We start from the raw sequence: 24,178 nt of genomic DNA, 5'->3' as shown, positions 1-24,178 counted from the left end.
GGAAAATGGCTGCAATGAAACAAAGAGTGAAAAATTTAAAGGGGTCTGAATACTTTCCGTACCCACTGTATATTATTTCTCAGGGTGTGTTTGTATTTTAACAACTTTAATGGTAAGTTAATGTTCTGAACAGCTACCTGGTATGTAACCTGGCGGACATTTAAATATGTTAAATTGACTTTACAATATCTTTGAATTATAGTGCTTTTAGTTTGATGAAAAGTGGATTAGTTTGTGCTCTATAAGTGATTTTATTCAAATTCTTAAGGCTCTCATTCATGTTTCTTACAGACTACTTTTTTTTCTTTTTACACCAGAATATTCTCTTATGGATACTCCTGAAAGCCCTACCCAGTCCCCTCAGTCTCCTGAGGAGGAGGAGAAGGGCCTTTCTGACAGTGAGCTGCTGGATTCTCCTGATGAAGACGAGGGCAGGGTCATCTCAGACAGTGAGATAGTCCATGAAGAGGAGAATGGGGGGCTTGTTGAGGAGGAGGATGAGGACGACGACGACGACATGTTGGAAAGCAGAGGAAGAAGTTCGGAATTAGAGGAGGAGAGAGAAGAAGACGATGAGGTAGTCCCTGACTTTGTTTCTGACACAGAAGATGAGGAGCCTGTAGGTGAAACAGAAGGGATGGGACAGGAGGATGGGGCCATTTTGCTAATGGATGGGGATGAAGACGGTCAGCAGGGGGACCAGTTTGATGGAATGGATGAGAAGGAAGGAGATGAGCAAGCGGATAGAATCTTTGACACCCCACAGTCTCCAGACTCAGAGCCAGAGCAGAGCAACAGCTTCATTGCTGAAGAGGATGGAGAAGACGAAGAGGGAGCATACGGTGAATACAGAAAGGACGATTCGGCAGATCTTGAGATTGCTGAGGTAGATGATGAGGAGGAGGAGGAAGAAGAAGACAAAAGCAAGGCCAAGGAGGATGAAAGGATGAGAGCTGAGGAAGAGGAGAGGAGGAGAGCTGTCGCTGTGAGGGGGATGAAGGATGACTCGGCATCCGTTTCCCGGGAGCTGGACGAGCACGAACTAGATTATGACGAGGAGGTCCCAGAGGAGCCCAGCATCCCTGCACACGATGAAGAGGAAGATGAGGAAGACACAAAAGTGGAGGGAGAAGAACGGGAGCAGATTGAGGACAAGAGCAGTAAGAAAAAAGAGAAGAAACCAATCCTCCCCCCATCTCCTAAAGACAATGAATTCAAGAGGACAGGTGACTCCAAAGGGCCTGAGAGGATGCGCAGAGATTCCTTCAGAGACAAGAAGAAGGATGAGGATGATGGAGAGATTGATGAAGGAGAGATTGATGTAAGTGATTATAGTTATAACATAATAATGATGTGTGAGTTGATTGTCTGGGTGCAGGTAAATTCATCAATACAAAATGTTGTAAAATTGTAGCTCTTAAATGTATAGACTGCAGTTATGGCAGGACAGCAAAGACCGTTCCAAAGGTTTCGCATCGGGGCCGATCCGGGCACATATAAATGTGTTGGTATCGGCTTTATTTTCTTTACTGCACTTAACGGTTACTATTATGGTATTTTAAAACTAAATGTTGGCAAGTATGTGGTAGCCTTTGCTGATTGCTGCGTGCATTCGATTGGCGAATATAGGAAGGACATTCAACTGAAGTTTATTCAACTACATTTAAGTTCCATAGTATAGATTAACAGTATTATAACAAACAATATTAAAAATATCCAGTGTATTCCCATTTATTCCCATATATTCCTTTTAATTCCCATGGAAAGTTTCCAATTTCGAAAATTACTGGAATTTTGCAAAACTAGTTTGGGGTAAGGGGTAAACTTGTTTAGCTTGCTGTTTGCTTTACGTGTCTTTATGATGTCTTGCTAAATGTGCCCTCAAATTTGTGGTATTACCCAAATACTCGATTTTTGCCAGACACCGTTTACAAACTGCATGGTTCCTGTTGATGGTAGTGCCATTTTTACTCTGGAAACCAAAACGATTCCACACACGGAATGCAACTCAAGCTGCTCTTATACGGGGTTCGGCCATAGCTACGTTGTTAGCTTCTAGCAAAACGTCACGCGCTGCTAAGCACTGTTAGGCGAGGACCCTAGTGGTGCGTCTCAGCTTAGCCATCTAGCGGTAGGAGGTTTAAACACAATGTAAACATGAACCATTGTCTTACAGTGAATATTTTTGCAAGTAAAAATCGATCAGTATTCCAAAATAAAATATTGCGATATTCAAGTGTATTGATTTTTTTCCTTACACTCCTAACGTTGACAGGTCTCTGATGCCGCAATACGGACTGACGAGTCTAATCTCCGGTTACGTAATTTTCTACTGCAAGGGGATGTCTAGTTGCTTTTCTCCAATTGTTAAATTGTTCTTAACTTCTGCAGCTGCCATTCAAAATAAATGTCAAGACCTACTTTTTTGCAGCATTGTCTGACGAGTGAAGACCAACGCAGTGTCTGTGAATGAATGCTCAGCCAGCCAGCGTTATGAACGGGTCGTACTATTTTTACCTTTTATCAAATCGCCTGAAAACGATCCCATGATGATACAGTATAACCTTTACAGACCTCTACACAAATCTGTCTGCTTGCTTGTAACATTTCTCGTACTTGGCTGAGATGGATGACACAGCGCTGCATAAATTAGCCTCCAGCTAGTGGCTAAAGGCTTCATTTACAAAGCCTGTCAGGTCTTTCTATTCATTTTAAATGGGGGTAGTGCAATTAAGCTGCGGCAGAGGGGATACTCAAGAAATTGCAGACTTGCAACTTTTGCAGAAACTCAGCCCGTCACGCCACGCTGCAGCGGCCAACCATGGAACCGGCAATCAGTGTGTTTTGAAGGCAGTGTGAGAATCCCGTTCAGTAAACGGGAAACATCACTGTGAAGTTGGATGTGGTTCTGAAATATAAGCAAATTATATTGCACGTTAATAAGCATCTGTCTTACATGAACATTATTGTCAAAGCCATCATATAACAAGACAGTAATACTAAGAATTATATTTAGGTTAATTATTACAGAGAAATTATTTTAACTTATTGCTAAGTAACACAAACTGAGAATAGGCCACATCTATTTCAACTCACATTTTCATAACAGAGCAAACAGTGTAATATTTCTTTAATAACTAAACATGTGGCTTCACAGGCTAGTCTGTTTACTGGTGATTGCACGTTGCTAGCAAACACAACCTGAATATCATCGCATGGCTGCACAAGTAATTAGAGCTGGGCAATGTATTGATGTTATATCAATATTGAGATACTACTGTTATTTACCTTTATCCACTAAGTGATTAGACCATTTCTGGAGAATATTTATCAAAAATCTATTTGCGTAAATAGCACTTTGTTAAAGCACCAATAGTCAACCATACAATATCGTCGCAATATCAACATTGAGGTATTTTGTCAAGAATATCGTGATATTAGATTTTCTCTATATCGCCCAGCCCTGCAAGTAATATTAAACAATCTCTACTGTATATTTATCAGCTATGCAATAAGAAACACTGCAATCTTATTAAGGCGATAATCTCTCTCTAAATAAATAAATGTAAATGTGTTACGTCGTAACAATGGCTAAACTTCCACATCGTAGCAGAACACTTATTGAAGATAACAAGGCAGTAAAAAGCTTTAAATTCTAATACTAGAACTGCATGCAATTATATAAATATACTGTTCTTATATAGCACTTTTCTAGTCTCATCGACTGCTCAAAATGCTTTTACATAGTACAGGAACCATTCACACACATTCATACACTGAGGCCGAGTCTGCCGTACAAGGTGCCACCTGCTCATCAGATAAACTCTCACACACATTTACACACCGATGGCACCACATCGATGTGTTATGACGGGGTCCAAGCCTCCTTGGCGCAAGTCGCCCTTAGTGACACTCAGAGCCCAAGAAAAACGGAACCCAAAGCACAACGACGGCAAGGCAAAAGTGTGAGCTCCAAAGTCTGTAGTGAATGCAATAGCAAATTTCCTATTCATTGAGTAAAAGGCCAAAACGCTACTACCTCAATTATAGCACCTCCTAAAGGTCAATCATCACCAAATCTGGTATAGAGCAGCAGAGTGGCATGTTGAACAATAATCTTTTAATCTAAGTTTTGTGATGATAGCATTTACTGCGGGTGAGATATTGCCCTTGCAAATTACCCATTTAAATGCATTGACTCATTTGCCAAAACGCATCTATGCTCATTATAGTGACCCCTTATGGCCGATCTTCACCAAATTTGGTACAGCTCCTCGGAGAGGGACATCGAACAATAATCCCAAGATATGCTAAAGTTTTTGCTTTGTGGCTGGCTACGAAAATCTGTTTGGTTGTAAATTGCGCATAGTTAAACGTAGCAAAATTCTTTTGTTAACTTTTCAGGTCAGTGTGGAGATGCTATGTACCAGGTTTTAATCAGATTGGTCGCACGGCCAAGGAGGAGTTTGAAAAAGTTTTGTACATTGCGCAATATTGCCCAAAAACTTCTTAACGAAAAAGCCTATATCCCATTTAGCTCGATTCTAGGAACACGTGAATGTAAGGTTTTCTACTGTGTGTAATGTGGGAGTTATAGGCAACAACACTTAAATTCTTATAGTCATTAAAGCACCACCTAGTGGTCCATATGTGCAATTTTTGGTATTGTACAGTACATCTACACTGCCAATTTGGTTGCCCCATACTTTGGTCCGTTTGGGGACTCGAACCGACAACCATCCAGTTCCTAACCCAACTTCCTACGGACTGAGCTACTGCCGCCGTCCATTGACCCATTTGACTGGGCACTGCACTAGTTATGCAAATGACACACTCTTCAGATACTAATTTTTTACGATATAATTAGATGATCTAGCTGTCATGATTTGCCTTTTGTGTGTGGGCAGGATGATGACCTGGAGGAGGGGGAGGTCAAAGATCCCTCGGACAGGAAGATCAGACCACGTCCCATCTGCAGGTTCTTCATCAAAGGTAGGTGGTCTTGAGCAGGTCTCATCCCAAAACTTTACATGTATATTAGAACGGCTAATATCTGCCAAATTTAACTTATGATAGGTACATCAGCATGTGTATTTAAGCAGGTAAGTAACCAGTAATTGCAGTGCCACACTGACCACCAGAGAGCACTGACGAGTTAATTTTTCAACAGTAAAATATCTTGCTCAGTACATATATTAGTGAGAATTCTTTAATGACCACTCTATTCCCGAGATTTACAGTCGGACACCAGTAGAATAAAAACTTTTGCAAGTGATCCTGTTGTATATTCATAAAATAGTTTTATGTATAGTAGTAGTTAAAGTGTAGGGGTGTTAATTTATTTTTCTGAAAGCCGGCTATTCTTAACTGATCAACCGACAAGCAGGCATCTGAGTCACAGTTTTTCTGTCCGGGAAGCTCAGACATGCCTACAGACATTTATACAAGTCGTGCAACCAGATGTCGTGGCCACACGCAGCCAGTTTCCTGGAATTGCTTGAGTGTCCCTGCCACCGACACAAGTATGCAACTGTGCAGAGCGTATGTCCAAGCCTGTCTGCACAACCTCCACCTGTGTATTGCCTCTCAAGTGTCGAGTATTGAAAAATGCCTTGTCATTCAATACCCAATTTTAATTACAAACATAATGTTGTAATGTGTTTTATCAAATCACTATAGAAAAAATTGTTCAAAAAGGAACAGGTATCGAAGTAACGGTATTAGTCAGCTTAAATTGCAGTGTTTTAGTTACTTAAAATGTTTTTATAATATTGTTATTTCACTATTTTATTTATTTTGTTCAACTAATAGTAATAATTGGTCAAAATTCTTAACATCCCTACCAAGCGGCACCCTCCGGTGCTGAAAATGATGTCTATGCAGGTGGCCGCTTGTGGCTAGCTCCAAAAAAAACAGCTTTAGCTTCAACTTGGCTCTTCAGAAGCCCACGGGTGACGTCACAAAGACTACATACAGTCACACAGTCTATGGTCCCTACTTATTTCATAATAGATTTTAACTCTGATTGGAAGTGTGTACTTACACTGCTGCCAACTGTGGTCTATTCAGGTATAGTTATATATTATATATTATTTTTACTATTCTTTAGCTTGAGCACAACACCTTTTTTTAGTATGTTTCCTCTTTTTGTTTTTTTAGACAATCAAAGTTCTAGTTGTGTATTTTAAAGGAGAATTATGGCAGAGGTCTGATGATGGCCTTGACGGAGTAACAAAAGTAAACATAACAGACTTTAACTTCTGTTAAGTTTTAAACACAAATAATGCTGGTTGATCTATTAGATAGACACAGTGACCAGACATAATGCATGACTTCACTTTGAATAATGATTATAATTCTCAAACCTCTTGAATATTTAATTACAACTACAGTATATAACTGTTATCTGTATAATTAGAGATATACAAACTGACATTGTAATTATAGCTGTTGTATTACTGTGATGAAGAACATGTGAGGAATGTCACTGTTTGTCAGCTTAATGCGAATTGCTCTACAGGAGGGGGAGCTGTTGTACGTAATATAGATATCAGTTTTTATTGCTGACAGTAAGATATGTACTCAAAGAAAAACAACATATAGACAGAGTAGTTTAAAGGTCCATTAGCAACAAATTTAAGGTTCACCATTGTTCTACTGATATTTAGGTAAAGAGTAGACAATGGCACTACAGCACTACTATAAATGTCTGTATGGGTCCAATGGTCACTGGTGGTAATTGGTACCAAGATTTTTCCAATTTTATTCTTTATTTTATTCTTTCTAATTTAGGCTTCCTCTCTTTGGCATTTGTCTTAAAATACCTTATTGTTGTATGCATAACAGAAAGCATAATCATTGGTGTTTGCAATGCGGTGTTTGCAATGCACCGAAGCAGTAATGAAAATTAACTCCTCCCATTTTGTTTCGTCATCAAAGTAATTACCACAAATACATAGTATTTGTTACTCTGGGCACCTGTGTCTGTGTTATAAACTGCCTGCAAATAATTTCAACCATACTGTTACTTTTTGTTTCCTCCAGGAAATTGCACTTGGGGTATGAACTGTAGGTTCATCCACCCCGGCGTCAATGACAAGGGAAATTATTCCCTGATCAGTAAACCTGACCTCTTCTCACCTAACGGAGCGCCTCCTGGAGGACCACACCCACTCATACCCAACAATCCCTGGGTACGTCTTTTACTTTTGTGAAACAGTTCAATCAGTGTATAATAGCTGTAATTTTAAAGTGTACAGACTGCTGTTACGTTGTTACAGTACATGAAAACGGATAAATCATGCAGATAAAAAGCATATTTTAGGACCGCGCAAAATGAGGAAAATGTGCAATATGTCATATGAATGTTGAATATCTTGTGAATGATATTGCTTACAATAAACGTATATTAAAGTTTACTCGTTTCTGCAGCTTACATTATTCTGCTAAAACACAACAAAATGCTTGTTGCTTGTTTCTAACACTCTTTTATTAAACAAATTGAACATTGAATTAAAAATAAAAGATCGCACTAAAAGAAAATGAGTTAAAGTGCAGTCTTCTACTGATATTTTCTTTCAACTAACACAAAAAATCTCTGAGTGGCGATAAAAAAACATTATATTGTCATTTTTTTAGGCTGGACCTGCAGTGGAGGAGCTCCCCCCACCACCTCCTCCAGTGGAGCCTCCTGTGGAGAGTGCCTGGGAGCGAGGTTTAAGGCATGCCAAAGAGGTAAACCACTTGACTGCTTCTATGGACTACCAAACTGAGCTCTTTTTTCATGTAAAAATAGGACAAGCAGGGCCCTATTTTCCTACGTTTTTGTGTCTAAGTTACTAATGTGAACAGCAATCTTTGAAATTGGTCCAATATTAGCAAGATCTCTGCAGTCAGCAGCGGCGAAACAAGCTGCAATGTCAGTTCATAGAGCAATTGTGCAGCTTGTATTAACATCCACAAAAGTGCTTGCTTTGCCACTGACAGGCTCAGAGTAATATGATTAGTGTCTGGCAACATTGTGGAAAGGATTTCTAAACAGGTCAACCTTTCTGTTAAAGTGTAGTATCCTTTTTCTTTTCTTTTTTTTTTGCTGAACCCACCAGACAGGGTCCTCTTTTCACTTTTCAAACAATCACCATTCTAGTTTTGGTTGAAATAAACACATAGCTTACTGATTCACATGTGAAAATATGTTGGCTCTTTACAAGCGGAAAGTATATATTTCTTTTTTTAATGGATTTGGTGGGTATCACGTTAGCAACCTCAGAGCTGTTTCTGGTTAAACAGAAAGCTCTTAAACAGGTTTCAAAAAGGCCTATCTCTGTAGAGATCCTTTCCTTAATGTTATCACACTCACATTTCAGTAGAAAGCTATGTCATTGCCCCCCAAATCATATGCCAAAATGCATATCTCAAAATCTAACAAACTCAGATTCATATGTGCATATTTTTTAAATCACACATGGAAATGTACATACAAATAATCATCAATAATCAGTTATCATATAATCGGTATCAAGACTTTTACAAACAAATACAATGCTGTGTGTACTATCAGTTGCTGTCTGAAGAAGAGCGCTGAACAGCAAACGAGATATGAGATGATCGCTAAATGCGATACAACGTAAGTTCACCTGTAGTTAACACCTGGGCTGTTACAGAGGACAAAGCACTGAAGGACTAAACTCAGCGTGAAGGATGTTCAGATTTTTTAATGTAGCACATTAATTTAGATTGGTAAACAGACGCTTTCACTAGAAATACTTAGTAGGTGTGCTTTATCCCTTTTCAATGAACACCCTGCGGCCAGTCAGATTCAAGTATTTACCCAGATCATGGTATAAAACAGGTGCTGTGCCTTACATTCTGGCTCTGTCTCATAGGTGCTGAAGAAGGCCACCATCCGTAAGGAGCAGGAGCCAGACTTTGAGGAGAAACGTTTCAATGTGACCATCGGAGAAGACGAGAGAGAATTTGACAAAGAGAATGATTTCCTCAGAGAACGCAGCTACCGCATCATTAGAGAGTATTACTTTCTTAAATTAAACAGTTTTTCCGATTCCATGTTTATCTTGCAGTTGTCTCCAGTCCTGAAACAGGCTTTGCGAAAAGCTTCTTTCTCCGTTATCTTTTAAATGATTTAACTCCTTAGTCAAACAACTTGCATAATTTAAGTAAAGCTTGGAGAGATGACACACTACAGAGTCATTTAAACAAATACACATATACAATAATAGTAAACAAGAGGGAGGAAAAACACTCCCTTCTAAAATTTCTACCTCGGGTGTCTCCACCACCAGTTTTTGAGACTTTGAGGATGCTGGTAGCCAACCCAATTTCTATGTTAAGGAAGTAGAAAGAAACCTTTTTTTTATCTTAACAAATCTATGAGTTTAACATGGTTACAAATTATAGAAGTAATGCACATTGACAATACATAAACAAATATACAATTAATAAGTAATAATATAAAGGACAAAGTAATAGTAAATAGAGAGGTCTGTTTCCGTAATGTCAGTAAAAACCTCTATGAACATGTACAGGCGCTTAAGATTTTTTGCATACAATACTAATTATTAGTTGGAACAGATCTTTTTTTGTTTAAATGTTTTTTTTCTTTTAGTAGACCATACATGATAGGGTTGTAGTTAAAGTCCAACATAACTCCCAAGACCTTTTGATATAGTCCAGACTTTTTGTGCTTTGTAGTCTATTAAGAAATGTTGTTTCATCTTCATTTCACTACATTATGTTACATACCAACTTAACTTTGCTACACATCCAACATGAATAACCTAACAAACATTTCTGATGCTTTTACCACCTTATGCCTTTGTCATTAGTTATGTTTTTTTTTTTTTTTCGAGGAATCTGTCAGTGTGTGTGTACTATCTGTGCGGGAGAGAGTTTCTACAACCCTAGATAGCTGATTGTGGTTCACGGCTCTGCTGCCAACAGAGAGCCTATGGGCTTCTATACCGGAGCGGGTAATAAAAAAGACTACCAACAAATCAAGGAACTTTACTATCACCTCTCTCTGTCACTGACTCAGGTGCATCAGCAAGCCAACGGCCGCATTAAGCAGTAGTTGTGTAGGACTGCAGATAGGGTCTGTACACTGTGCAGGAGGAAAAGTAAGAAACACGTTCTATTGCCTCTAACTCAACATCTTTGTGTTCAGTGATTTTGTGAGATGATTTTGTGGTTATAAAATCATGATTTCAGCAGTGCAGAAAAAAAAATAATGGGGAATCAAGCAATTGTCCCGCTCTGAATAGGCACACGCTTCAAATGGGCACTGCACTAGTTTAATTAAACCCAACCCCCACCTCATACTAGTTAAATCACACCAGTATATCTGTGAATGCTGGTGTTCTGTAATTCACCACCATTCACTTGGAGATTCCCTGTAATCTCTGGCTTTCATACGCCTAAAAATGCTTCCTGAATAGCAGAATTCCCCCCCTAAACTAGGAACGTTTTGACTGCAGTAACCTGGGTGTAAATTAAGTTCTGGGAGCCAGATTGGATTGATAGTACTTTTTTGAAGAACGTGAACTTTCGGGGTGGGGTTTCCAGAGATGACCGTTGATGATTGGTCAAACACAGCACAGCTATGTTGGATTTATTAAAACAACTTTCAAATATCCGCAATAATTTTTTTAGTCCCCCTTGCATTGACTCTGAGGACCCCCCAGGGGTCCCGGAGCCCCTTTTGAAGATCCCTGTTCTAATGGTTTCTCAGCAGGTAGGAGGTATGCAAGAGGTGAGAAATGAGAACATTTCTTTGTTGGATAACATTCAAAGTTAGTTTAGGCTTTGCTGTTGGCTTTCCAGCTTTTTTTAATAAAAAGAAAAAAAGATAGATTGGGCGAGCCAGCACCCACACTGAACTGCAGGCTGTAGACGTGTGTCTCGAGCGGGAGAGAGAGAGAGAGAGATAATACAAAGGTGCTTTAAAACAGAAATGCAAATTATTTTTGGATGCTTTCTTAGTACAGTGTTTTTAGATGAAAACGGGCGGTCACACTGAACTGCAAGCTTCCGTGTGTCTCCTACGGCCACCAACAGGCACACTATGACATAGTGTAGCATATACGCCATGTGTTGTAAATGTACCAAATATAATACGAGCATTTGCCATTGACACTATTCTGTTTTCCTCTTTCAGTGAAATGGACTTCAGAGATCCTATATATGGGTAAGTGTAGACTAACTTACACGGCCTTAATAAACTCTTCACTAGACCATGGTGTAGACAGATGTAAATGTAAAATGCTGTAACACTGATCAATATTTATCATGGTTGAAAAGACAATTAACACCATTGTGCTCAGCTTTTTGGTCCATGTCTCTTGTCAGAAATGGAAGTATTGCTTATCCAAGTGAGATCAAAAGGGTATAGGTTCTCCGTTTGACTCACAGATTGCTATTTAATGAACAGTAATTTGAACAACTAAAAGCACTGAACTGAAATATCTCTTCCAGGAATATGTTCACAATTCTGTATCATTCAGTAAAATATAATGTCAAACGTCAGTTTGTGAATACACCATAACATTAAAGAAAATTAACCAGCAAAAAAAAGGATTTTACCCTATGTGCTCAATAAACGGTGTTTCCCTCAATAGTGACCCATACGCTGATCCATACTATGACTATGAAATGGAGGCCCTATGGCGTGGGGGCCAGTATGAAAACTTCAGAGTGCAGTACACAGAAGCTCCTCTTCCTTACCACTACAATGTGAGTATCCTCCACAATCTGCCCAAAACGTTGTCTCTTACGTCCAAAGTGAGTACTACAACCTCAACAACAACACGAAATTAAGCAAAAAACACCTAATCATAAAGTTCAAGCAGAGGACAACATGTGAATGGTACAGTGGGTAGCACAAAGATATTATTATAACCACCTGCATGCTCCAAAAATAACTGGGGCCATTTATTTAGAACTTAAATAGAGTATTTGTGAGTCGTAAGAGCTCAGTGTTAAATGGGTCTGGGGCAGAGTCCGACCGACAGGGTTTTTGGCGAAGCCAAAAAGCTTTTGCTATAAAACTGAACTTATCCATTCCAGCAGGAGCGCGAACGTGATCGCGACCCTCGGGAGAGGCACCGGGACCGAGAGAGGGAGAGAGATCACCGTGAGAGGGAGCGCCGGCAGAGAGAGAGGGAGAGAGAGCGGGAGCGCGAGAAGGAGAGGATGCGGCGGAAAGAAGAGTGGGAGAGGGACCGGGTGAAGCGGGATGATAAGGAGAGACCAAGGATGCGTCCTCCTAGGGATGCCAGGGAAAAGAAAGAAGAGGAAAAACTGAAACCACGCTCGCCCCTCAGCTTGCCACCCAAGTAAGTTGAAATTTCATTTGGCTTTAAGTTGATTTATTTTGCAGAATTTTTGATTGATACACCAGTAAGGAGCCAGTACAGTAAATCTCATTCATTGTGATTTTTCATTTTATTTGACACAGTTATATCTTTTTAATTATTAGGTATAGGGTTGATGCAGACAGACATGCATCAGGCCTGGTTATTTAAAGCCGTGAATGTCATACATAACATAAAACCAATATGTTAATTAATGGGGAGCCAAAGCAAAATAGGACTTATATGAGCTAGTTGAATTGATTATAATCCCAGCATCAGCATTTTGAACTAATTGAAGGCAATTGTGGAAAAACCTGTGTTGTACATGTGTAGAACGCTTTGGAGGAATTGAGGTGAACAAATGAAAGTAAAGCATTGTCAACCCTGTATAAATATCTTCCCTGACAGTGATGGGAAATGACACAAAAGTTAACTACCCTGTTGGTCCTGTTAGATTTGTTATTGTTGGGTCATCTTCAAAAGCAACAGAATCCTAATTATACAAGGTAAAACCCGTTTCTTTTTCCCCTGGTTGCACAACCATTATAATTCAAGCTAGGTGTGCTACTTTACAGTAAGAGCGGCAGCATGAAAGGAAACCTACCGCCCCCAAAAATTAATTTTGTCATTTGCATTTAGTCAGACAGCAAACAGTTTTAGGTGGATGATATTTTTTGCATGATACCGGTAGCCAGTGAACCGCAATCAATAAGCCTTCTAGGGATGTAGCAACTCCCCCTTTTTTCTCCGTTTTAACTTAAAACTTTGGAAATTTGAGCTGTATGAATGTCATATTTTAATCTGGCTTTATAAGTGCAGGTCAAGATGTTTAAAAAAAGAATGATAATTTATAAAATAAGTATTTTCACGGTGTATATATAAATTGATATTGCTAATCATAAATGGACTGTTCTTATATACCGCTTTTTTAGTCTTAACGACTACTCAAAGTGCTTTTACAGTGGGGATCGAAGGTTTGGGCACCCCAGGTAAAAATTTGTAGTAATGTGCATAAAGAAGCCAAAAAAAGATGGAAAAATCTCCAAAAGGCATCAAATCACAGATTAGACATTTGAATAATATGTCACAAAAAGTTAGATTTTATTTCCATCATTTACACTTTCAAAATATAATAAAACTAAAAAAATTGGCGTCTGCAAAAGTTTGGGCACCCTGCAGAGTTTATAGCATGCACCGCCCCCTTTAGCAAGCTCAGACCTGACAGTGGATTGAGAACATTCATGGATTGTTCTCAATCATTGTCTTGAAAGACCAGGTGATATCAATCTTAAGGTTTTAAATGCCCAGACTCATCTGACCTTGCCCCAACAATCAGCACCATGGATTCTTCTAAGCAGTTGTATAGAAAAATGGAACTGGAAAAAAGTTGACGCTCACAAAGCAGGAGAAGGCTGTAAGAAGATAGCAAAGCGTTTTCAGATTTCAATATCCTCTGTTTGGAATGTAATTAAGAAATGGCAGGAAATCAGGAACAGTGGAAGTTAAAGCTAGATCTGGAAGATCAAGAAAAAATCAGAGAGAACAGCTCGTAGGATTGTGAGAAAAGCAAGTCAAAACCCACGTTTGACTGCACGATCCACCCAGAAAGACCTGGCAGATACTGGAGTTGTGGTACATCATTCCACTATAAGGAGATTCTTTTACAAATGTGGTCTTCATGGAAGAGTCATCAGAAGAAAACCTCTTCTACGTCCTCACCACAAAAATCTGCCAAAAAAAGGGCAAAAGCAAAAGTGTCACAGCTTGTAAATGCTTCTTGTAGCCAGCCAAGATTCTTTCAATTCTTGTTTGAGGTGTCTTGGCCCATTCTTCCTTCCAAAAATCCTCCAGTTCTTTGAGATTTTTGGACCATAGATTTCCAATTATGTTGAGGTCAGGAGATTGTGAAGGCCATGGCGAAACCTTCAGTTTACGCCTCTTGATGTAATCCACTGTGCATTTTGAGGTGTTTTTAGGATCATTATCTATTTGTAGAAAACATCCTCTCTTTAACTTCAGGTTTTCACAGATGGCATCAAGTTAGCATAAACAATTTGCTGACATTTTATTAAATCCATTTTTCCTTCTACTCGTGAAATGTTCCCTGTGCCACTGACTGCAATACAACCCCAAAGCATGATTTATCCACCCCATGCTTAACAGTTGGACAGATGTTCTTTTCATTAAATTCTGTGCCCTTTCTTCTCCAAATGTACCTTTGCTTATTCCGGTTAAAAAACTTATATTTTAACCTTATCACTCCACAGAACTTGTTTCCACAATGCATCAGGCTTGTCTATATGTTGATTTGCAAACTTCAAACGCTGATTTTTGTGGTGAGTACGTAGAAGAGGTTTCCTTATGAGGACTCTTCCATGACGACCATGTTATTACTAGTATCTCTTTATAGTGGAATGGTGTAGCACAACTCCAGTGTCTTTCTAAATGGAGTGGCACTCAAACGTGGGTTTTGACTTGCTTTTCTCACAATCCTGCGAGCTGTTCTGTCTGATATTTTCTTGGTCTTCCAGATCTTGCTTTAACTTCCACTGTTCCTGATGACTGCCATTTCTTAATTACATTCCAAACAGAGGATGTTGGCATCTGATAACGCTTTGCTATCTTCTTACAGCTTTCTCCTGCTTTGTGATATGTCAACTATTTTCAGTTTCAGTTTTCACTAGACAACTGCTTAGAAGAAGCCATGGTGCGGATTGTTGGGGCAAGGTCAGATGAATCTGGGCATTTAAAACCTTAAGATTGACATCACCTGGTCTTTTAAGATGATGATTGAGAACAATCCATGACACTGTCAGGTCTCAGCTTTCCCAAGGGGGCGGTGCATTCTATAAACTCTACAGGGTGCACATACTTTTGCAGACGCCATTTTTTTGTTTTCTGTTAATTTGAAGGTGTGGAATGATGATGATGGAAATAAAATCTAACTTTTTGAGACATATTATACGAATATCTAATCTGTCATTAGATGCCTTTTGGAGATTTATCCGTTTTTTTCTTGGCTTCTTTATTAAATTAGCTTAGATAATAAGTTATTCATCTCACAGTAGGGAAATTCCCTTGTTACAGAAGCATTTTCTACCATAAAAGCAAAAAAACAAAACAAACAAGTAAACACACAAACAAACCGGCAAACAACAGACAATGAGCAAAGGGTACACTAAATGTAAAGTTGTGTCAAATAAAGGTATTGTAAAGTGCGGTTGCCATAGTACAAAAAACAATATTGCACTGTAAGTAAGTGACGTTAAAATTAAATTGAATATGTAATTAAAGTAATATAGCAAAAGTAGGTAATCATAATATATATTATATTTACCTGGGACCATAAATAATATATAAAGATATACAGAGAGAGTGTGGAGTAAATGAAAAACATGAACAGAAACTACATTATCAGGTAGTGCAGGTGTTGTAGAGTCTGACAGCGGCCGGGATGAACGACCTGCAGTACCTCTCCTTCTTACACCGTGGGTGTATCAGTCTGCTGCTGAAGGAGCTGCTCAGGTACCCCACAGTGTCATGTAGGGGGCGAGAGGTGTTGTCCATGACTGATGTCAGCTTAGCTAACATCCTTCTCTCCCCCACTTTCTCTATGGGGTCCAGAGGACAGTCTAGGACAGAGCTCGCTCTCCTGATCAGTCTATTGAGTCTGCTCTTGTCCCGGTCCGAGCTGCCCCCCCCCCCCCCCCCCCCCCCCCCCCCCCCCCCCCCCCCCCCCCCCCCCCCCCCCCCCCCTCCAGCAGACCACAGCATAAAGGGATGGCAGAGGCCACCACACAGTCATAAAAAGTCCTGAGGAGAGTCCTGCACAATCCAAATGAACTGAGTCTTCTCAGCAGATGGAGGCGACTCTGGCCTTTCTTGTAGAGTGCATGGGGGTTGTCAGTCCAGTTCAGTTTATTGTTTAGGTGAACACCCAGAAATGTTTAGCTCCCCACTACCTCAAAGTCCGATCCCTGGATGCTCACCAGTGAGAAATGGGATTTGTTCGTCCTAAAGTGGACAATCATCTCCTTCTTCTTGCGGGTGTTAAGCTGAAGCTGGTTGAGCTCACACCAGCTGACAAAGTCCCTGATAGCCGACCTGTATTCCAGATCGTTCCCCTCAGAAACACATCCAACAAGATTAATAAAATTTTTTACCTGGGGTGCCCAAACTTTCGAGCCCCACTGTACCCTTCTGTAACCGAAATTTGAAGTTCTACCAATGTTGCAATAAGAGTGATTACATCTGTGTTTGCCTTTCCCCATTGACCTTTGCCCTGTTAATTCTGTTGGTGCATCAATCAGCTGATTAACTTACTTAATACAAGGTGGATGTTGTTGTTGTTGGTGCTCCTTATTTTGTACCTTATGGGTTTGCCTCCCCCTCGTTTGGGTTTTCCTTTTTTTATTTCCTCAAAGGAAACATTCTGTTGATAGGAACTTGTTTGAGAGCTAAAAATAGCTCCTGTGTTGTGATTCTATTTTAAACTATATGAGATTTGCCTTGGGGTCACTTGTTTGCTCTTACATCACGGCTGCGGAATTTCTCAATCACTGGGGCGTGACTCATGTTTGTACTAAAGGACAAATTGTGGTTGAGTAGATGATGATGTAATTCCAAGTAGGCCTGCATGTCCGATTTGCCCTGTTAATGATTTTATGTTTATATACTTACCATTCTCATTTAATTTTACGAGCCAACTGCATCACAATCGCTACTACTTTCTTCAGTGAGACTGTATGAAATAGGGTTTAAAGTGCAATAGGTGGTACTGCTGATTTCTTTTGTTTTTTAATAGTTCATGTATGTAATAAACATTACACTTAGTGAGCAAATAATTGTGGCAGAGAATCATGATGTCAATTCTAAGCTAAAACATTGGGATTCATGTTTTTCCCCAAATCGTGCAGGCCTAATTCCAAGTATGTTTCCCTGCTCCATATTGATGTTAGTTTATTATTGCTTGTTAAATGTAATATTACATATATTTTTCCGCACAAAGGCAGTTTTTATTGTAATAGTAAACCAAAACAAACTCCAAATCAGTTATAATGCATATTCATATGTTGAGCAAGAGAGACAGGACTCCTTTAGGAATTAAAAGTTTCTGTTATAAAGCACAGTTCCATTCACAGTGGGAATATCCACTCATCTTGTTAATTTCCTCCAACAAATATTTAAATACACTCTTAAGCATAAACATTTAATCTGCTGTCTTTTTCACAAATACAAACAATGGCCCCTCTACTTGGGAAAATCCCATACACGTTGTAAACATCATTGCTCTAAATTATCCAAAACGTATATTGCAAATCAGCTCCCACTTGTGTAAACTTGCTACATCCTGTCAGCAGGTTACTACTATTAATCCTTTGCTCTAGGGATGAAGGACATGATGATGCATATATTAAGGTTATTAGAGTTAAAACAATGAGTCTGCCAATCAATAAACAGAAACTTAATTTGTAGTCCTGATATTTGAACTTAGTTTGGGTAAAAAAAGTGAATTTAAAATATAGTCACCTTGGACTTTTTCCTTTTTTCCTTTATATTTTATGATATTTAATAAATCAATCTAGGGTGGCAACTAACTTTTATAGTTGTTGTTAATTAATCAGTAGATTATGTTCTTGCTAAATTGATTAGTTGTTGGGCCATAAAATGTCAGAAAATTGTGTAAAATCCAAGATCAAAAGCCCAAGATGACGCCCTCAAGGGTCTGGTTTTTACCACAACTCAAAGATATTCAGTTTAGTATCACAGAGGAGAGAAGTAACTAGATAATATTCACATTTAAGAAGCTGGAATGGGAAATTATATTTTAAAAAGATTACTCAAACTGAATCCATTATCGAAATAGTTGGCGATTAATTTAATAGTTTGCGACTAAGAAAACAGTCTTTGCAGCTTTAAATCAATCAATTTGAAAAGATAATTGGCTGATTAATTGATTATACGAATAATTGAATGTGGAAGACCCCGATAAAATAAATTCAAGGGCACAGATTATGTGGGTGTCTTAAATTGCACCTGCTGTTTTAGTTTATGTATTTGCAGCAGTGCATAGTGCAAAAAGGTTGGGTGAAGGTCAATCTAGATCAAACTGTGTGGTAATTACTTTCTCAACCAGTCACATGACTTTTCAGCTCAACAAATGAAGAGTTTTGTTCTCCAGTGAACAACATCGTTGACTGGACTGCGCAGAGCAGTGTAATATGAAAACATGGCACCACAAATCTGTTGCCATGCGCAGATGGTGTTTTTTTTAATTTTTTTAAGTTAATTAAAGAAATATTGAAAATTGTTTGGTGATGCTTTTAAAGATTCAGTCTATTCCAATGCAATTTCTGTCATAATTCTAGTGTTTTTCACATGTAAATAGTAAAGTCATAAGACTGCACGACGAGGCCTACAGGAATGTTTACCCTCTAGAAGTCATGCTGTTATGGAAGAAATTGTTGTTAATTTTAAGTTAAAGCCATCAATCTGGTGTACTTTGACAAGAACTCTGTCCTTTTATTGACAATGTTATGCTTTAGATAATATGTTGTGCATGTGCAATTAACCATCATGGACATATCGGTACATATAAATGATTTATGAAATGCGTATAAGAGAAATGTGTATATAGCCATTGTATACGTATTAGTTGCTGCTGCTTAGTTTACATGAAGGTGCCTTGCGCTTGTGAAAAATATTTTGTTCATGCGCCTGTTTTGTCATCAATCTGACGTCATTCCAACCCTTTGTGAAAATGTCATGATTTTTAGCATTTGTGGGGGAAAATAGAAGGGTTTATTTAATGATGAAAAAGAATTTTCAAAACACCAAATTAAAACTATACATGTGCTGTTAAAATATCTCGTGAATTGTATGCAATACTTGAAACGCCAGAATTTTTTTTATGGATTTAAATTTTATGAAACTTTTAAAAAGATAAGAATACAAACACAAAGTAAAACTTATATGCAATTTATAAAAAATAAATGAATAAAAAAACAAGATCTTCAGCAACAAATAAGCAACTCAAATGATATTGTTCATGTTTGAAAGGGGTAAGAAGAAGCTGGGAACTTTTCAAGCCCTTCCCCTCTTAGGGTTTGGAATCACCACAATACAATATCACAATACAACAGGAAACTTTGTCAACATCTGTTTTCTCTAAAAAGATAAAATTCTCTGTTCATTCACTTGCAAAATGGGAACGTCAAGCAGAGAAGCACCCTAACACATATATAATAAAAGACCAATACTTGGCATCTGTGTATCGATACAGTATTGCCTAGGAAAATATTGCAATTCTATGCTGTATTGAGTTTTTTTTCCCCTTCCCTACCTCCTTTTAACTTTCTATATTCATAATAGAGATTCAATTGGTATCTGTCTGTTTCCATTTTTAACTCAGTCGGCTTGAACAAATCAACTCTTTTAAACAGAAATCCTCTGGTGCGTCTAGTATATCCAGACAAGCAGATGTTGGAATGATGAAAAAAGAAAAAAATGTTTTTAGACTGCCACTTATGTTTTATCGACATTGGTTTTATTCAGCAGGCCGATGGAGCCTCCCTCAAAGAAGGAGGTTGTTCCAGTCATGAGACGACCAGATGAATGGAAGGACCCATGGCGTCGGTCCAAATCCCCCCGGAGACGGCCCGGGCTGGGCTCCCCACCACGAGGCCGCCGGCGACATCGGCCCTCAGGCTCCTCCGTCTCTCTGTCCCACTCCTCCAGGTAGGAGAGAGAAATAAACAGTATCAACTGTTGTCTTTTTTATGTGCCGCCCCCTACACTTTAACCACGGATACGCAGTTTGTTGCTAGTGTGTGACATACAGGTCTGCATGCACAGCAAACCAGCAATCGTAATCAGTGTTGATCAATTTATCAAACAAGCTGGCCCCGCTAGTTGACCACAACCTGAAATTTAGAGGAACATACATGCGTTATTAGTTTCATCGATTTTAGCCTGGATTAAAAGGATTATATGACTACAATGATATCATGTCAGTTAACCACCTAATTTCCCTCTCCAAAATCACTATAGAAGGGTAATCACAGCGCTTACTTGCTTTGGTGTTTGTAAAGCATTAATTTTCAACAAAATATGGTTTACATAAGAAAAGTTATTTTTTCATTTTCATTTTCTATGAAATGCACTCCCCTACAAAATCAACCCACTAGTCAAGAATGATTTATTTCCAAATAGAGCTATTTATGTCATCTTGTAAACATTTGTCTTCTGTCATATTGCAAAATGTTTCGCATGAAAAGAAATGCAGGCCAATTCCAGTAATTTCTGCTGGTCGGAACTTCACATCTTTGTGTCACTTACAGTACTAGAGTACTGCTACAGTACTAAAGACCGGCAGTCTTATCACCGGCCATTTAAGACTTGTGGAACACTTGAGTAACAAGCCCTTTCACTGGATACAGATTTATAATTGCACTGCTTTTTGAATAATATTAATATTCAATATATAGAATTTGATTTAACGGTCAGTTGAAAGCAATTATCCCCTTGGTCATTGGCCTTTTTAAAGAAGCTTATTAAATCAGTGAACAATAGTATGCGACAAGGCAGAGTGATTGCATGCCATTCATTTGTCTGATTGTAATCGGGTTATTCAGGTCTAGTAAAAGGGAGGCTCTGATGCACAAAACTGACGGTTGAATTCTATGTCATGGTATCTTGATATGTGATATATGTTGTAATATGTTTTAAATAACAGTGAATGGCAACTTACATCAGGAACTATTTTCTATTTTAGCAGGAAAAATTATGTTTTGCCGCTAATCCCGGCCGTTTAAATGAGTGCAGTAGGAAAAAAAGCAATACCACGACAGCACTAGCTGACATGTATATCTGCAAAAATACCTTCTCTTCTGTTTTTAACACTACATTTACATCTAGGTTACAATCCCAATGACACACTAACATGCTGATTCAAATGCGGTGGAAGTAGGTCAGCTTGATGGGACTTGGCTGGGTGAAGTGTTGCACAGACCAAGTACGTGTGTGAACTGGCAGCTGGAGAAGTTCCAGAATTGCTCCCAGGATGCCTGACATCATTTGTTTAGCTATACATGATGTGGTTTTCTCATCGTATTCTAATCTAAAATGGCCCTAATTTGCATAATGAAATCACTGAAAATATCTTATGGGGTTGGAATGCCCCCGGAACCCCGTACGTGAGTGTGGGAAAGCTGATTCAGCAGTTTTGTTTTCCGATTCTTTATTCTTCAACTTTCGTTGGTCGCCTCTAAATTCTGCATACGTTCAGCTAGAAAAAACGTACATATCAAAATGCTCAGTTCTTTAAGCACATGATTGGACTGTTTTAACATTTGTTCTGCTATTTATACTTTTGAAAATATCAAGCTTTTTAATTATATAATGGCTTTTTTACAATTAAAGTCAATGAGAGCAGGCTTCAGATCCTCTTCTACTTCAACATGCTACTCCTACTTAATATGTTCACTTCCAAAAACCAATTAAACATTAAATCATTCCCAAAACTATGCTCTATTATGCTCTATTATATAGGCCCTATTATATAGGCCCTGCCCATCAAACCATAAACATGGCTGACATTTCCACGCAAACACACATCAAACCACTTTTTTGAATCACTGATATGCCCACATTTTTAACTTTTAAAGTACATTAATTAAAACAATTATCACTTTTCTTCATTTCTTACAACTTCCCCTTCTTCTTACATATTTTAACCAGCAATCTAGTTTAGCATTAGCTTTTCAAAAGAACTTTTAATTCTTATAATTGTAATTAAATTCATACCAATTAAAACAATTCCCTCTTTTCCAACTATTCTCACTGCTTCAACTTCTTTTTACAGATTTAAACTGTTAGCTCAGTTTAGCTTTAGCAATTTAGCTATTCAGCATTCACACGCATTTTCAGCGGGAAATGCATTTTCTAGTCTGGTTTCATATCTTGTCGCCTTTTTCACTACTCTAGAGAGGTCTGTTTAAAAAGCTGTTCATTAATCCTGTGTGGATATGTATGTTGCAGGTCTTCGTCTCGCTCTTCATCCTACACAGGCTCTGGGTCATCTCGTTCCCGAAGCCGCTCTTCCTCATTCAGCTCCTACTCCAGCCACTCCTCCCAGCACAGCTCCTTCAGTGGCAGCCGCTCGAGGTACACAAATGTCTGTTTGTCTGTGTTTAGCTATATGTGTATCTCACAACACCTAGCTGTTGAATTTTCACTAACACAGTGACACAGTCTTTCCTCTACTTCTGTACAACCTGCAGACATGTTTATGCAAAGGTTTCTTTTCTTTATTTAAGTTTGGCTAAAGTTCAATATTCACTGCGTAACAGATAAAACATGTCATGGAGCATTATAACATGAAAATGGCTCTACATTCTTACACAACGATCAGAACATACATGACTTGCCAGACATAAGTGTTAAAATAGGGTTATTCACCGTCTCCTTTATGTTTATATTGGTGGACAAACGCATTTTTGTCTCAGTGCATGCATTGTCTGGCAGTAAAAGAAACATGCGTCGTGTTTACAGTAATCACTTACTCTGTGGACAACTGTTTATTGGGTCCATTCGGAGTTTTTTCCAGTTGACTTCATCACACCGAAAAAAAGTTGAGGACTGCAGGATGGATCAATGCCGAGAAATCCTTGGTAGCTTTGAAACAACTAAAGGCACGCTCATTTCAGTCATCATATGTGGCATATTTTGCCAAACTCATATCAACAGATCGTGTTGGCTGTCATCGTCACGTCCTTGGGCTGTTGAGCAATCGCAACCTTCTTCTCCTCCACTTGTCCATCTATTTCCAAAGCAAGCAGCTCTTCTTCTGAAATTACTAATATGATATAATATTCATGCCGTATGTTGACGGTAGTTGGGGGTTTTGAGGTGCTCCGTGATATCTCTGTGGAAGTGCTTTGGCTATAGCCTACTTCCACCCAATATTGGGGTGGCAGTAGCTCTGTCAGTAGGGAGTCGGGTTGGAAACCAGAGGGTTGCTGGTTCAAGACCAAAGTATGGTGGTGGACAGGTATAGCTACTGAGTGTGTGTTTGTAATTATAACAGAGTGAAAAACTTGTAATTCCTTGAAGGGATTAATATAATATACATTATTATTATTATTATTTATTATAGTCATAAGTCAATATCTGCCTAGGAAATCATCTAGTCTTCATCTGCATTGATATTTGTACTCGTTGTGAATATCCGGGCCACGAGAAGTAATAAGGTTTTGTTTTTGTTGTTGTTGGGTCTTTGGTTTAACTCACAGCATGCTAACCGGCAATAGGATTCCATTCACTATGTTAAGCTAGCGGTGGTGCTGCAGGGCTAAGACAGCGCATGCACCGAGACTAAAATGCTTTCGCCCACCCTATAGAGGAGACAGTGAGTAAATAATAATTTTGACACTTGGTGGCGTATTTCTTCAATAAGCATGAAACATTGAACAGTCAATCACAGAACATTTATCACCCATTTATCTTCCTTCTCTGTAGAGAGAACCAGGCCTTTCTTTGAAACAGGCTGTTATGAGAGACACGTGTATTTTAACATGTTGTGGAAGAAGCCCAGCTGTTTTCTGATCTGTGTCAACTTGTCTCAACAAATTCAGTATGATACATTTCTATAGCACATTTCTATAGCATCAGTTCCATCAGTATGACAATATAATTATTTATACAATGGTTTGTTTAGCGTAGTTCAAGGAATATTACGACATTTTGTTTTATATCTTGTTTTTTTTATCTGTACAAAAATTGAAATGTCCTGGAGCCTTGCAGTTTCTACT

The 24,178-nt window shown here is 38.7% G+C and overlaps 1 protein-coding gene across 9 annotated transcripts in view; it reads left to right on the top strand.

Moving 5' to 3' along the window:
* zc3h18 (zinc finger CCCH-type containing 18) overlaps positions 1 to 24,178 on the top strand; it is a 42,926-nt gene that overhangs the window by 2,106 nt on the left and 16,642 nt on the right. For 8 of the 9 annotated variants that reach the window (XM_034878313.1, XM_034878320.1, XM_034878319.1 and 5 more), the window contains exons 2-11: positions 318 to 1,321; positions 4,908 to 4,992; positions 7,045 to 7,193; positions 7,639 to 7,734; positions 8,886 to 9,028; positions 11,174 to 11,203; positions 11,634 to 11,748; positions 12,085 to 12,350; positions 19,923 to 20,105; positions 22,407 to 22,532. In XM_034878313.1, the coding sequence (XP_034734204.1) occupies positions 329 to 1,321; positions 4,908 to 4,992; positions 7,045 to 7,193; positions 7,639 to 7,734; positions 8,886 to 9,028; positions 11,174 to 11,203; positions 11,634 to 11,748; positions 12,085 to 12,350; positions 19,923 to 20,105; positions 22,407 to 22,532 (2,186 nt within the window). In that variant the 5' untranslated portion in view covers positions 318 to 328. The remainder of the gene's footprint in view (positions 1 to 317; positions 1,322 to 4,907; positions 4,993 to 7,044; positions 7,194 to 7,638; positions 7,735 to 8,885; positions 9,029 to 11,173; positions 11,204 to 11,633; positions 11,749 to 12,084; positions 12,351 to 19,922; positions 20,106 to 22,406; positions 22,533 to 24,178) is intronic. The other variant, XM_034878316.1, reaches the window with a different exon arrangement.

The sequence above is a fragment of the Etheostoma cragini genome, chromosome 8 (genome assembly GCF_013103735.1).
Source record: "Etheostoma cragini isolate CJK2018 chromosome 8, CSU_Ecrag_1.0, whole genome shotgun sequence".
NCBI classification, from domain to species: domain Eukaryota; kingdom Metazoa; phylum Chordata; class Actinopteri; order Perciformes; family Percidae; genus Etheostoma; species Etheostoma cragini.
Note: the sequence above shows the minus strand (reverse complement) of the source record. Positions and strands in the feature narration are given on the sequence as shown.